This window comes from Priapulus caudatus, unplaced genomic scaffold (genome assembly GCF_000485595.1).
Source record: "Priapulus caudatus unplaced genomic scaffold, Priapulus_caudatus-5.0.1 Scaffold1509, whole genome shotgun sequence".
Lineage (NCBI taxonomy): Eukaryota > Metazoa > Priapulida > Priapulimorpha > Priapulimorphida > Priapulidae > Priapulus > Priapulus caudatus.
The window spans coordinates 13,115-29,116 of record NW_014578570.1 but is presented as its reverse complement, the minus strand read 5'-3'; the positions used below and the strand labels follow the sequence as shown (position 1 = coordinate 29,116).

Below are 16,002 nucleotides of genomic sequence, written 5' to 3'. Positions count from 1 at the left end.
TGTCCTCATGTACGACAGATCAAGCGCACCACTGAGTTCGTGGCGAACGCAAGACTAGATCTCTTGCCGCAAGCAGAGGTCATACAACTCGAATTCCACCAAACACAAGCAGGCTCAGCAGAACAAATAGCAATGCAAGCGTGCGGCCTATCAGGCTGCGTCATCTGGCGGCCAGGCAACCATCCTCCAATCCAGACACGGAGCAGTTCCTGTTGCAATGGCGGAGATGCGACACAGAAAGGCGCAGACATGGCGATATGTTGGACAACACTACCACCTATTGCAGCGAGCTGGCGGGAACTGACGACAGTGTTCCTGTAAGAAAGCGTTGCCCCAAAGGAAGATGCAAGTGCTTGTCAGGTCAGAGCTCCCTGCACGTCACTCTACCAGCTGCATATGTGCAACAGTAGCAGCTGTAGCGACCAGTGCATCGCGTATGTATAACTTTGAACATTTACTAGCCGGGGCAAAGCCTTACGTCAATGAAAAACAGACAATCTAGTTGCCATCTTGAAAAATATTGGTGTCAGTGTGCTTTATAAACAGGAAAATCCGCTTCAGCAGGCTTGGAAAACATAGGAATCCACACCTAGATCATGCAAATCGGACAACTAACAATACTTCTAAGCAAAACGTCAACTTCGGGACGGTGGCTAATTTGGCCGACCCATCTTTGAAAAAATGGCGCCATCTTGGATTTTCAAGTTGGCCAATCGGCCAATTTGATTAGTTATCACTTGGGGAACACATGGTGTGGCAAATTTGATGCTGTGTATCATCATTTTTCACGTTCCTATCAAAAATAGCTGGTTATCTGCCCCACTAATATAGCGCCACCGGCGCGACATTTATGAAATAAAAAAATTAATTTTAATTGTATTTGGAGATTGATTTTTGTAGTTTATATTTTTTTATATTTTTGGCGTCGTCTGCGTCGCCGTCGCGTCATGCTGATTTCAGGAAATATATTGGTGTTTGGCGGGTGACCCTCTTAGGGGGGGGGGTCGGAGAGCAATGATAGACAGACAGACAGACGAAAAACAGACTCGCCATTTATGTAAGAGATATATAGACTATATATAGATGAATCTACTGCGGATATCGCTGCGTCGTCTCACGTGCTGCACCAATTTGCACCTGCTGCATATTGTTATTAGGCCGAATGTACAGCTGCAGTGCGGCTTCGTGCTACGTGGCGGTGATCGCTATATTAGTATCATTGACTGTGCGATAGCGCGTTACTTTATTCATGATGCTCCGACAGCTCAGCCGCAGGAATCTATGTGAAAGAAAGTAGATGGATTGTTGCTCAGGTAATTCCAGAAATAGAATTCTCACAAGCAGAATAGATACGACATAGCATTAACCCTGCCCTTTGCACTCACGCATTTACTCTGTCCTTACAGTCACGCGGCCCATCCTGCGCTCGCGGTTACCGTGTCTTTCACAGTCATAGTCACCAAGATATTACTATCGCACAGTTACCCTAGGCTCACACTCACACAGTTAGCCTGGCCTCGCAGTCACACAGTTACCCTAGCCTTCCAGTAACACAGTTACCCTAGCCACACAGTCACACAGTTACCCTAGCCCTCGCAGTCACACAGTTACCCTAGGCTCACAGTCACACAGTTATCCTGGCCCTCGCAAGTCACACAGTTACCCTAGCCACACAGTCACACAGTTACCCTAGCCACACAGTCACACAGTTACCCTAGCTTCGCAGTCACACCCTAACCCTAACCTCCCAGTCACACAGTTACCCTAGGGCCTCACAGTTACCATTGCTCCGCTGATCTTATTCTGGACCTCGCGTCACACAGTTACCCTAGCCTTCCAGTAACAAAAGGTTCACCCTAGCTCCACACATCACACAGCTTAGCCTTGGCCTCACAGTCACACAGTTACCCTAGCCTCACAGTTTACATTGCCTCGCTTGATTTATTCTGGCCTCGCAGATCACACAGTTACCCTAGCCACACAGTCATCACAGCTTACCCTTTCCTCGCAGTCACACAGCTTACCCTAGCCCTTCCAGTCACACAGTTACCCTAGCCACACAGTCACACAGTTCACCTATCCTTCGCAGTCACACAGTACCCCTTAGCCACACACTCACACAGTTAGCCTGGCCTCACAGTCACACAGTTACCCTGGCCCTCCACAAGTCACACAGTTTACCCTAGCCTCGCCAGGTCACACAGTTACACCTATCCTCGCAGCTCACACAGTTACCTTAGTCTTCTCCAGTAACACAGCTACCCTAGCCACACAGCTCACACAGTTACCTAGGCACACAGTCACACAGTTACCCTAGCCTCGCAGTCACACAGTTACCTAGCCTCCCAGTCACACAGTTACCCTAGCCTCTGCAGTCACACAGTTACCCCCCCCCCCCCCCCATAGCCCTCACAGTTACCATTGCCTCGCATGATTATTCTGATTTCGCCCTCGCCAGTCACACATGTTACCCTATGCCATTCAAGCACACAGTTACCCTATCCTCGCGAGTCACACAGCTTACCCCTAGCCACACAGTAACACAGTTTACCCTAGCCCGTCGCAGTCACACAGTTACCCTAGCCTCGCAGTCCACACAGTACCTAGCTTCGCAGTCACACAGTTACCTAGCCCACACAGTAACCACAGTTACCCTAGCCTGCGCAGTCACACAGTTACCCTAGCCTCGCAGTCACACAGTTACCCTTAGCTTTCCAGTCACACGTTACCCTAAGCCAACACAGTCACACAGTTACCCTAGCCACACCAGTTAACACAGTTATCCTACCCACACTACTTCACCAGTTACCCTAGCCTCACAGTCACACAGTTACCCTTAGCCCACACAGTAAACAGCTTACCCTAGCTTCTCAGTCACACAGTTACCCTAAGCCACACAGTCACACAGTTACCCTAGCCCACACAGTTACCCTAGCTTCACAGCTACACAGTTACCCTAGCCTTCTGTGATTTATTTCTGCGCCTTACACTCAGTTACAGTCACACCGTTACCCTGACCTCATTCGTCACACCAGTTAACTCTAGCTCACAGTCACCTCATCTGTTTCATTATTAGCACTGTACTTATTTAGCCAGGATCTCCTGAACCAATGTTTTCTTTTCGAATGTGAAGCCATCGATAGCCCAGCTGTCACATTCTAATCGGGTTTTATCACTATCACATTCCACTGCTACCGGCCACATTGCTCATAATATCTTGACAAATTGAAACGGAAATTACAAATTTCGTTGAATGGACTAGGCAATGACTTACTGTGATAAGCTATCATTAGCCTTTATACTCTACGTATTCAGGTCTGTTTTAGCCATCGTTGTAAAATAGTTTACAGGTAACCTATATAAATTGCCCTCTTGTATTCCTGATTGACATGCGTGCCAGCATTTCTGACCAAGGCTGACTTTGATAACTGATCTTATTCGTTAGTTGTTATAAATTTGGTTCGTTTGTAAAATTGTATGTCAATTGTTATTATTTTCCGTCGTATAGTTTTACATTAAAACCAGCGAATATGACCTTCACGTTGTGCATATGTTGTTTATGAACCAAAGGTATCCTCGTTACGTACACTGACGTTCACGCCACGAACTGGCTATCTCCGAAGTTGAATGCATTACAGTCCTGCTCGTATGGTAGTGCTGCTGGTGGTTGCGCATGGTCATATTCCATACTTAGCATTATCAACTTCCGCATCAGCACTTATCCAGTATATCAAAGAATGATTGCAAAAACCCTAACCCTAACACTAACAATAACACGTAAACTAATAAACCGACTTCGGCCATATTCTTATATAGGCCTCACTATCTATGGTATACTGACGTCACGAGGCGATTTTGGAAAGTCACCCTTTGGTTCATGGCAACATATGCCACCGACATTCACAACGGATACGAGCACGCTACGTCATACACACAATATGCAGGCTATGACTGCATATACAATATCAGCCGTTGTTAGTAGCGTCTTATATCAGCGCACCTGTGATTGCTCATAGAACGTAATTTCATGCCTTGAAATTAATTGAGAAACTGCGTCTTAGTTTACATAGTTTATCGGCCGATCACTTTTCACTCGTTCTTAATGACATAAATACATAGCGAATGATTAAAAAACGTTTAGCATTGCCAATCGTAGAATCTTGTGAAGGTATAAGCAAATACTGTACCGCGACTAAACGATGTTGTACTTCAAGAAACGCCACTAAACGATCGTTAGCACGTTTTCTCTTTACTTTACCCGACGTGCCCCAGCCAAAGTGTCTTGCGTTTTGTTGCTGCAACTAACCCCCTGCTAATAACTCGTTGCTAATTAGCGATTTGCAACGGCAATGCCGCTAGCCCTGTCCGGAGACGACCTAACGCACGCGCCGCTTTAAAAGCCGCAATTAAACAAATTCACGCTAAAATATTTCGCACTGACATCTGCCATTGACAATGCTAAATGAAGGTGCTTATACAATAAGCAAGCCCTGTGCGCCATTCTTAAAAACATATCTCGGCGGCGAAAATTGTTCTGGGTTTAATTAACGCATTCGCCGATGACACTTCTTGATATTCCTATTAATACGTTCGTATGCATGCTGGTGTATAGTTCCTAGTGGGAGAGTTCACTTGACATTTCAGGGCTTTATGCCTGTTGTTAATTGTAATAGTTTTCGTTTTTTCGTCTCTCCCTCTCTGAAAAAGTCGGCAGTGATTATAGCTTAAACTTCATCGCTTTTGCATCAATGTACTAGCTAATTCATTTGCGTTCATCTATTTTTCATTCTGCATCAATAGTTATCGCAATCACCTATTCGCCAGGCCTTGCGGGGCGGTGAAAATTCCGGTCAGACGTACGGAAGGATTGATGTTTGATTGCCGACTATACGCGGCACGTCACAACGCCCTTGCTCTGTCTGGCTACTTAACATGTGCCAACGACAGTAACGAGAAAAGGGGAAATAATCCAGAAGGGAAACCGTTTACTTCGTCACACAGAATTAGCACACACGCCTGAGCGCGCTGGTAGCTTGCCGTGTTCTCTGTTACAAGCACGTTCCCCTCGCGCGCCCGGGCCCGCCGGCGAGCTGTCTCTGTCTTCACATTGTGGCTTGTCTAGAATGGATACATTAGCTCCGATGAATAGAACCACGATAAGGAGGACCGGAAAATGCTATGCTTAATGTAATTTCACCTCGTTTTGGCGCGAATAATATTTTTTTAATTAAGTGTCTGTCTGAACGCACTTCGACAATGCGTAACATGAGCAGCCTGTCAGTGCCGATCGTGATGTTAAACTAAAAATACGGTATTAAAAAGCGATAGTGTTATTATTACTCTCTGCTAACTCCGCTACTGTACAATTAATGACGTGTGTGCGTGACTGCCAGACTCACTCGTGCCGCCATGTTCGGCCGTGCTTGCTATGACTGTGCTAATGGATATCTATTTACCTCATGTTATGATGACACGAGGACATCAGAGAGATATCGCCACTGTTTTACATTGTCTCAGCTCTACCGTATGTACATGAGTTTTTGTTTCGTTAAAAAATACATGCTGCTTCCTAAGCAATAGACAATAAACAACAAATGGAGTGTTCACGCGGCCTCAAACTATAAACGCAATTATCTTGTGTACATTCCGTTCATCTCGATAGCTATGATTAAGTTACGTAAGGGTATGACATTTCGTAAGTGTTTTTCATCAAGTAAAATTCATGAATACGCTGTAAACGGTGATGCCTGCAATTTTATCTCACGCTGTTTTTCGGACAAAGTGCGACAATGCGTTGGACTTACGATAAGCATGGATGATTATCGCGAGAGCGATGATTTACGATAAATGCTAAAGGCTTACGCATCCTTCTAACAACGAGTTTCTTTTGTCAACGGTATCGCTGAGTTTCGCATTACGAAAGCGAACGTGTCGACATAAGCAAAATGTCGCGCTCTACATCGCCCAAAAATTACGTTGGATGTAATGCGTCTATGTTGAACTGATCGTGCAAGCTCAAAACTTTGCAGTGATTAACGTCATTAATAATCGACAGCGTGGTAAAACGGCTGGACATGCCATCTAACAATTGGTGACTAATAGTTTAGCAATCAAATATTTATCCGCTTTAAAACGAAAAAAAATATCCCGTGCCTGAGTTGGCTATTAATGCTTTAATGCGCGTGGAGTACGAGCCAGAATAATATTCTCCGTAATTGACAGTAAATAGGCCTGTTTGATATGCTCAGAGTAGATAAATAGGCGATAGATTCCCTATTAATTACTCCTGAATATGCCTTTTTTAGCAAAAATTCCATCGTGACAAAAATTTTGTTCGCGATGTCCAGAACATTTGAGAAAAGACCGTTTGTGGCCGACCATCAAGCAAATGGGCCTAATGCCTATTGCAGCGCAATTTTTCGTGATTTATATCAGCTATACGCTGGAAACTAAATTTACACGCTACCTTGATATACCGGTTCACAACCCGCTTTGATGGGGCATTCTCTCTTATCGAGCGCACCGAATTACGCAGACTATTTAAAAGAAAGGGCGCATGTTACTAGCAAAACGGCCGGACGGAAAGGGCGAAGCTCGCGTACATAAGCTGTCGTTAAATGCTAGACGACGACTGTGGCCGCCGCGCCTCGCTTGCAGCACACTTTTAGCGCCCCGCCGAGGCGGAGAGAGGGGCGTAGAGAGCAAGCACATAGTGAAGAGAGAGAAGAGACGAGAGCAGACTAGAGAGAGAGAGAGAAAAGAATGAGAGAGATTTATGAGAGAGAGAGAGAGACTGAGGAGAGAGAGAGAGAGGACGAGAGCAGTGCTTGCTGAGCAGAAGATCGACAGAGAGGGAGAGAGATCGACAGAGAGGGAGAGAGAGAGGGGGGGGGATCTGTAGGAGAACGCTTTAAACGGCCTGATGAAGCAGTATTGAGACGAGACGTGCAAATAGAGAAACAGCGAGATATGAGACACAGAGAGATGGGCGAGAGAGAGAGGAGGGAGAGAAGTGGCGTGTGTGTGTGTGAGAGGCAGAGAGATAGAGCAGACACAGAGAGAGACACAGAAAGCATCAAACGACGAGGTCCAGCGGCAGGCGGGGAGAGAGAGAGAGCAGAGCAGAGAGACGGAGAGAGACAGAAGAGACGAGAGGGAGACGGAGAAATTAGCAGCATAGAGATAAGAGATAGAGCATAGAGAGAGAGAGCAGAAGCAGAGAGAGGACGAGCACCGAGAGAGATCCATCGAGAGAGAGAGAGAAAGAGCAGAGAAAGATTAAATGAGCGGGCGGGGGAAGGGGGGAGAGATAGACACACCCACGTACGCACTCACGCACGCACGCACGCACGCACGCACGCACGCACGCACGCACGCACACAATCACGCACGCACACACACAATCACGCACGCACACACACACACGCACACACACGCACACACACACGCACGCACGCACACACACACGCACATACGCACACGCACACACACACGCACGCACGCATGCACACGCGCACACACACACACAAAGAGAGAGGAGGAGAGCTGCATTAATCGAACGGCCGGTATATAGAAAAAGCTGCGTGCGCGATGCTATTCCGGTGAGGATAGCAGCCGTGGACTCGCCGCCAGTGGCAGTCAATTTAAAATTGCTGCTCACGAAAGTTTGGCTTCTCAGTCGGCTCGTCCTGAGCAAAGGGGAGGAGGCGGAGGAGGAAGAGGGAGAGGAGGCGGAGAAGGAAGAGGGGGAGGCGGCGGAGGAGGGGCGAGAGAGGAGAAGGCGGATGAGGAAGAGGGGAAGAGGCGAAGAAGGAAGAGGGGAAGAGGCGGAGAAGGAAGAGGGGAGGCGGCGGAGGAGGGGCGAGAGAGGAAGAGGGGGAGGCGGCGGATGAGGGCCGAGGGAGGAGGAGGCGGTGGAGTGTTGGATTAGCCCACGCAGCGTGTGAATAAGGCGACCGGTCGTCAGTGAGCAGGCTAAAGGCAAAGAGGTCGTTGTCGCTGCAGTGTGGGACCGTACCGACAAACGACAACAGTCGCGGCGACTGGCGCAGCCACACTGCAGCGACAACGACCTACCGTAACGACAAAGTTCACCCAGCACTCACCACATTGCCAGTGCCAGTGGCATACACGAGCAAACGGCAAAAAACTCCTGCTGCTGCTAAATAAATTGCTGTAAAAACGCTCTATGTATAACGATAATATAATAAAGTAATATATACGCAGCATATTATACGAACGCGCACATAATCACGTCTGATGGCTGACCGTAGCCTTGCACGTTTTGGTTAGATGGGTTCGCGGCCCCACTATTTCTGACAGGCGGTGCGAGTTTAGCGCTGGGGACCAGTCTACTTCCTGGCTAGCATTGTTGTCATAAAATTATAAACAAACGACTTTTCAGAAAATTAGAAACTATTGTTTCCTATGAGCCATTGCACACTGACGCGACGACGACCGGCGACAACCTCGACGACAAAAATATTTAGAAACGTTTCTATTTCCCAGCGACTGTCGCCGGCGACACTTTACAAATGGCCAATCACAGCCGTTTCCATCGGCACGTGACATCGCCATTACCGTTACGGTCGGTCGTTGTCGCTGCAGTGTGTCTTGGCCTTTAATGACGACGACGACGACGACAATGATAACAATAATGATGATGATGTTAACATTGATGATGATTCTGATGATAACGTTGGTGTTCATGATGATGATGGTGGTCCTGCAAGATGTTAATTATATTAATTATATTAATGTCAACGTCGTCATCGTTGTCATTATTAACATCAACTTCATCATCATCATCAATGTCTTTATCATCATCATCATCATCATCATCATCATCAACATCACCATCATTATCTTCATCACCATCAACATAATCATCATCATTGTCATCATCATCATCATCATCATGACCATCATCATCTTGATGATGGTCATGATGATGATGATGATGATGATGAAGACATTGATGATGATGATGATTAAGTTGATGTTAATAATGACAACGATGACGACGTTGACATTAATATAATTAATATAATTAACATAATTAACATCTTGCAGGACCTCGTGCGAGCGATGCTGCACGTTGATCCGGCGCAGCGGCTTACTGCACAGCAAGCTTTGCGACATCCCTGGCTCGCTCATCGTGCGACCCTACCCCAGCTACAGCTAGCCTTCCACGATGCCTCCGCCGTCAAGGTATTGTTTGTTGCTGTTTTCGGTTTCTTTATTTTATACTGGACTCAAGGGTTTAAATCCACATCAGTAGAACCCACTCCGGGAATCTGGCTCGGTCCAGTTTTGGCAGCTCTCACGCTTGCTCTCCATATGACACGGTGCAAGGGGTCTACAGCGGAGAGATTCCACTGTTTCCTATCCTACTTCACAACCTCTTTCCAAGACATCTTCGGCCTCCCACGTCTCCTTACACCAACAACTTGAACTTCACCCAGTGTCTTGATGGCATCGGTGGAGCGCTGAACATGGCCATACCAGCGGAGTCTTCTCTCACGTAATATGACATCAAGGTCCAAGATACCCAATCTGCCCAGCAGCTCGTTAGAAGGGGCCAAATCCTTGATTGTGACATTGCAGATCCATCTGATCATTGCCCAATTATTATTTTTATTTTATTATTAAATCTTTATTGCATGTAATTCAGATACAAATACATGTACTGATGACAGTTTATTTTTAGTGCAGTAACAGCTTCGAATATGCGGCAATGCTGCAATCCTTCATTGTTTCATGGCTGCAGTTTTGCAATGTTGTGGTGTTGCAATGTTGTAATGCTGCCATATTGCGATGCTGCAATTCTGCAATCCTTCAATGTTTCATAGCTGCAGTTTTACAATGCCATGATGTTGCAATTTGCTGCGATGCAATGTTGTAATGCTGCCATGGTGCAATGTGAAACGCTGCATTGTTTCAAAATAAGGATCTTTTCAGAAAAGGGGAAAGCAGTTGAATGTTCAGGGCGCGAAATTAGCACCGGCCCACCGGCATATGCCGGCAAATTATTTGGAGGGCCGGGAACACTGGCAAAACACCAGCCCTCCGAGCCGGTGGTTTCAGCCGTGCTAGCGAGTACCAACATTTATATTTATACCATTAATGAGAAAATTATCTATATTACTGTTTTACCTGAAGGATATCGTGCCATAATTTATCAACATTTTACAAATTTGAAATCGAGAATGCAAGCGTGAAACATGACATTGATTTTCAAACAAAATTTGCGAGGGTGTAACGTTGGAATGATGATATAAATTCAAACTTGCGTTGTAACCGTAATAAACTTTAATATCTCACAACTTTCACAGAGAGACAAAGACACGCGCACACGCACATACGCGCGTGTGCCTCCTTCCGCGACCAGAACCAGACTCCTCCCCTACTCTTACATCTCTCTCTATATATTCCCCTAAAACTCCTACAAACCACATGCACCACGCACATGTACCCGTTCTCCCCGACCGCGTCCTACCTCCCATTTCACAATGACCCTAGAAACTGCCTAACCTAACCACGTTTACAATTCTCCCTAATACATCAATGTAGCCGCCAGAAGCGACGCTCTGTCTAGCTAGACTATGACTAAAACAACTACTAGTCTAGCTGCACTGACTAATTCATGTAACACGTGCAAAACACATGTTACAAGAGCTGGTAAATTATGGTGAGGGCTGGTAAAAAATTGCTGTTACCAACTTACCAGCCCTCTGGGCCGGTGCAAAAAATCAGAATTTCGTGCCCTGTAAGTCATAAGCGCAGTAACGTCATAAGTGCAGTAACGTCATAAGTGCAGTAATGTCATAAGCGCAGTAACGTCATAAGTGCAGTAATGTCATAAGCGCAGTAACGTCATAAGTGGTCGCGAGGTCGTAAGGTCGCTGACGCACGCCGCGCAGTAACCTCGTATGCGCTCGTCCACTCGCCAACGTTATCTCTCTCTGCCACCGGAGGGCGTCACCTCATTGTTATCACCATTGGTTTCTTCAATCGATAGCTCTTCATTATGTATGTTATATTTATGTTTAGATCTTTATTTTTCGCCCCCACCCCATCTCCAAAACGAGCGCGCGCCCCAAGCAAGCGATCGTGGCAGCACTAACCTTCTCTCTCTCTTTCTTCTCACTAAAGTTTCTTTCACTCTCCGTCTCCATCACGATCGTTTTCTTCAATCGCTAGCGCTCCATTGTGTGTTACCCCCCAAGCAATCGCAGTGTCACCAACTTTTCCTCTCTTTGTTTCTCTCTCTCGTTGCCGCCACCAGGGGTCGATGTCCCTCCCTCCTGCCCATCAACGTTATCTCTCTCCGCCACCAGAGGGCGTTACCTCATAGTTAATTCAATCGGTTTTCTTCGATCGATACATCCTCAATTTATTTTCGCCTCTCCAAACGAGCGTGCGCCCCAAGCAAGCAATTGCAGCGTCATTAACTTTGTCTCTCTTTCTCTCGTCGCTGCCACCAGGGGGGCGATGTCGGCGACGTTTACGACGTTGAGCGAGCAGGGCGACCTTCTCTCCCTGCTGCCCATCAGCGTTATCTCTCTCCGCCGCCAGAGGGCGTCACCTTATTGTTAATTCAATTGTTTTTCGATCAATGCATCTTCAATTAATTTTCGCAAGTAGAATTATAAGTTTATTCATTTTTTATTTTTATTTTTTTTTATTTTTTTTTATTTTTTTCCAATAGCTTTATTTTAGTAACATTCTTTCTCTCTCTCTCCGCCAGGGGGCGATGTCAGCGACGTTTAAGGCGTTGAGCGAGCAGGGCGACCTCCCCTCCCTGCTGCCAATCAACGCTTCGAACCTCGCTCAACGCCGCAAGAACAAACCCGGATCCAAGAGCTCCAACGACTGAGAGGTGGCGCCACCGCAGAAACGGAGGAGAGAGGTGGCGCCACCGCAGAAACGGAGGAGAGAGGGGGCGCCACCGCAGAAACGGAGGAGAGAGGGGGCGCCACTGCGGAGATGGGGGAGAGAGGGGGCGCCACTGCGGAGATGGAGGAGAGAGAAACAGGGGGAATCTCCTCAGAGAGGGACGAGAGAGGGAGGGAGCTGACTTGGAGAGGAGAGAGAGAGGGGTGCCTCCGCAGAAAGAGGAAGCCGTCACAGAGGTGGAGGAGAGAAAGATGAGGAGCCACTGCGGAGAGGGAGGAGGAGAGAGGAGCTGCAGCCATGATAGAGGAGGGAGCATCACCGCATATTGAGAGAGAAGGGGGTGATAAACAGAAAGAGGGAGAGACAGAGAGAGAGAGGGGGAGAGACAAGAGAGAGAGAGAGAGCAGCAGAGAGAGAGAGAAAGAGAGAGAGAGAGAAGAGAGAGAGAGAGAGAGAGTGAGAGAGAGATGAGAGAGCATGAGAGAAGAGATGAAAAGCAGGGAGAGAAGGGAAGATCATGGAGAAGAGCAGAGATGGTGATGACCTCATCGGGTTCCATGGCCGAGAGCGGCAGAGTGACGGCCGGACAGACCGTACGCAGATATACTACGGACGCAGACTTCATTCCACGACGACGTCGCCACGCGCGACGACGGCGGCCATGTTGCGATGCCGTCGCGCTGCGCACGGCACCGGGTGCCGCCAGGCAAGGGGGGTGTCGCGCAACGACGGCGGCGTCGTCGCCGACTTTTTCGAAGATGCAAATACCAGCGCAGTGCGCGCGGGGACGAGAGGGCCGAGTGGTGGCCCCCCTGCCGCAGGCGGATTCGCGAGCTGTCGATACCCGTCCACGGCTCTCGATTTGTCTCGAGACTGGGAGCGCGAGGGTCGAGAGAGTCGCGTGGGCGATGCCGGTTTCTACTTGGCGCCACTGTGGTTTTACAGGTGGCGCCGGTGAGGTGCGGGCGCCGTCCGCAGGCTTGGCGCGCACTGCTCAGGCGATGGGTGTTTATTTTTTCGGTTTAGTTGTTCTTTTTCTTCGTGTTTGGTGAGGAGGTGGTAACAAGAGAGTTCAACCATCCCAGTCTCTCTCCCTCTACCTTCTCTCTCCCCCTGTCTGTCTCTGCCCTTGTACCTCCTCTCGTCCCACGTCTCTCTCCCTTTAACCTTACTCTCCCCCTGATCTGTCTCTCCCTCTACCTTACTCTCTCCCTGTCTGTCTCTCCCTTTACCTCCCTCTCTCCCCAGTCTCTTCTCCCTTTACCTTTCTCACCCCTGTCTGTCTCTCCCTCCTACCTTCTCTCTCCCCCTGTCTGTCTCTGCGCTTTACCTCCTCTCTCCCCCAGTCTCTCTCCCTTTACCTTCTCTCCTCCTGTCTGTCTCTCCCTCTACCTCCTCTCTCCCCCTTGTCTAGACTCTCCATCGTACCTTTCTCTCTCCCTCTACCTCCTTTCTCCCCCTGTCTGTCTCTCCCTCTACCTCCTCTCTCCCCCAGTCTCTCTCCCTCTACTTCCTCTATCCCCTGTCTGTCTCTCCCTCTACCTCCTCTCTCCTCTTACCTTCTCTCTCCTCTACCTCCTCTCTCCCCCAGTCTCTCTCCCTCTTCTTCCTCTCTCCCCTTGTCTGTCTTTCCCTCTACCTCCTCTCCCCTAGTCTCTTTCCCTCTACCTTCTCTCTCCCCCTGTCTCTCCCTCCCTCCCTCTACCTCCTCTTCCTCCCTCTGTCTCTCCCTCCCTCTGTCTCTCCCTCCTCTCCCGCCCTCTGTCTCTCCCTCTCTCTCTGCCTCCTCTCTCTCCTGCCTCCTCCGTTCCCTGTGTCTCCTTCCCTCCACCTAATCTTGTCCTTGTATGTTACAATTGTGCCGTATGCAATAATTATCAGGGGAATAGAAGTTATAGATATATGTCAGATTACTGAGAATGGAGAGAGGCAGATAGTTAGAGAGAGAGAGAGAGAAAGAGAGAAATGAGAGAGAGCGAGGGTGAGATATAGAGAGAGAAAGAGAGAGAGTGAGAGGTAGAGAGAGAGGCAGAGAGATAGAGAGAGAGACAGACGAGAGAGAGGAGAGTAGAGAAAGAGAGAGAAATCGAGAACGAGCTGAGGGTGAGGATATAGAGAGAGAAAGCAGCAGAGGTGAGGAGGCAGGAGATAGAGAGAGAGAACGAGAGAGCAGAGAGCGAGAGCAGAGCAGAGAGAGCAGAGCAGAAGTGAGAGACACGAAGAGAGACAGCAGAGAGAGAGAGACGAGCAGAGAGAGAGAGTAGACCGATGAGACGAGAGACGAGAGAGACTGAGACAGAGGGGACAACGGTTGAGATGTGCAGGTTGGTGGCAAGGTGAGGGCCGAGAGCGTAGGAAACCATACTTTTGTCACGTTGTCCACTCCCAGTCGCGCCACTGTCCGTCCCACACATTCAAATCGGCTGTCGCCCGTCATTCCGGCAGTATGGCGCCATGTGTCTGGCCGACTCTTGGTGACCGAGGCGTCATCCTTTTTCCGCCTGCCCTTTTTGAACTTGTGGTCGCCCCTGTCGCCGCTCGCCGAAACGTTGTTTTTTTTGGTTATTCTGCGCTCCAATCCTACTATGCCACCCCGCCGGACGCGCAACACCATAGGACTGCGCTGCGACCTTTCTATTTCGAGGCGCCGCATTCCTCCGGCGCACGGATGGCCGCCACATGTGCGACGCCTAGGCCAGAAACAATACGGAGTGTTGCACGTAGGTGGGAGCGCCGCGTCCACCGCAGGCGGTGCCGCCACCCGTACAGATCGCGAACAGCGGCGAACCGGGCCCAGCTGCGCATCGGCGCCGGGCTTCTTCCGTTGGATGGATTTATTTCGTGTGTGTAGATGGTGCACCAGCGACGGTCTGCCTTCGTCCGCCGTGTTAATCGGTAAATGAACTAGTGACTAGTATGGTGTATTTTTTTTGCGTAAGAAAAAGTTAGTGTTATTGATAACAGAAGAGATGAACGTATATACATAGTATATGTATATGGTAGTACCAGTATACATATTAATATCTATAACTGACATATATTAAGCATACATCGCCATCGTCTATATCTACAGCATATTAATGTTAAGTTTACAAATGTGCATGAGACGAGCGACACGAGCGGAGATATTTTCGCTTTTTTGTTCTTTTTTTTTTTTTTTTTTTCTTTCTTTTTTTTTTCTTTTTTCTTTTTTTTGTCTGAGAGAGATGCCTATGCGGGATGGAAACGACCAGGCCGGTGGGAGATAGCAGAGCGGTTGCATGAGGAGAGAGACGGAGATCGAGGAGAGCCAAGTGTGTGGTGTGTCGTATGTGTGTACCGCTAAGAATGAGGAAACGCCGGCAGAAATAAGGAGCCAGAGAGAAAGAGAAGACGTCGTGGTGTGGAGAAGAGAGCCAGTAGACGAAAGTGGAGATGAGAGAAGAGAGAGGACATGATAGCAGAGAGAAGAGAAGAGAGAGAGAGCGACGAGAGAAGAGAAAGGAGACGAGAGAGGAAAGACGACGATGAGACGAGCCAGAGAGAGAGAGAGAGAGAGAGCAGAGAGAGATTGCTTATTTTCGGGCAGTAGTGGTTTTGAGCTTGGTAATTGTCACAACCTATAACACGCCTTCCCCCGCCCCTCCCCCACCCCACCCGCCATCCCCTCGGTCCCCCTCCCCTCCTGCCCTCCCCCGCGGTCGCATCAAGCTTCCTCGCCAACGATGCCACGATTCACACTGAGAGCTGGCAAAGAAGCCTCCACCATTCGCCGGGGGGACGAGGAGAGGGAGGGGTCCTGCTTGCGCGGCGGGTGGGCACGAAGCGCCGCTCCCACACCCCCCTGAACACTTTCCCCCCCCCCGTAGACTAGAACCACGTAGGAGGCCTAGCGAACAATGTAATAAATATATTGTCACGACATTCATATAATAATGATTTATTTGATTCTATTGCACTAGATCGAGTGATGATGCAGTGATTGCATGAAGACCGGTGGATCTCGTGACGCCCAGCTATTGGTTGCCCGCGGGCGGACAAAGTTTTGACAGTATTTTTCAGGTGATCAGCCCAATGTTGTGTGCTACGGAATTGCAAATTCACGTTTTGAAATTCTGTGTGTGA

General features: G+C 48.5%; 1 protein-coding gene across 1 annotated transcript in view; it reads left to right on the top strand.

Moving 5' to 3' along the window:
* LOC106816856 (ribosomal protein S6 kinase alpha-1-like) overlaps positions 1-11,950 on the top strand; it is a gene marked incomplete at its 5' end in the record, with an annotated part of 23,274 nt that extends 11,324 nt beyond the window's left edge. The window contains 2 exons of the mRNA XM_014821498.1: positions 9,073-9,210; positions 11,750-11,950. Coding sequence (XP_014676984.1) covers positions 9,073-9,210; positions 11,750-11,878 — 267 coding nt within the window. The remainder of the gene's footprint in view (positions 1-9,072; positions 9,211-11,749) is intronic.
* Between the last annotated feature and the right edge of the window lie 4,052 nt (positions 11,951-16,002).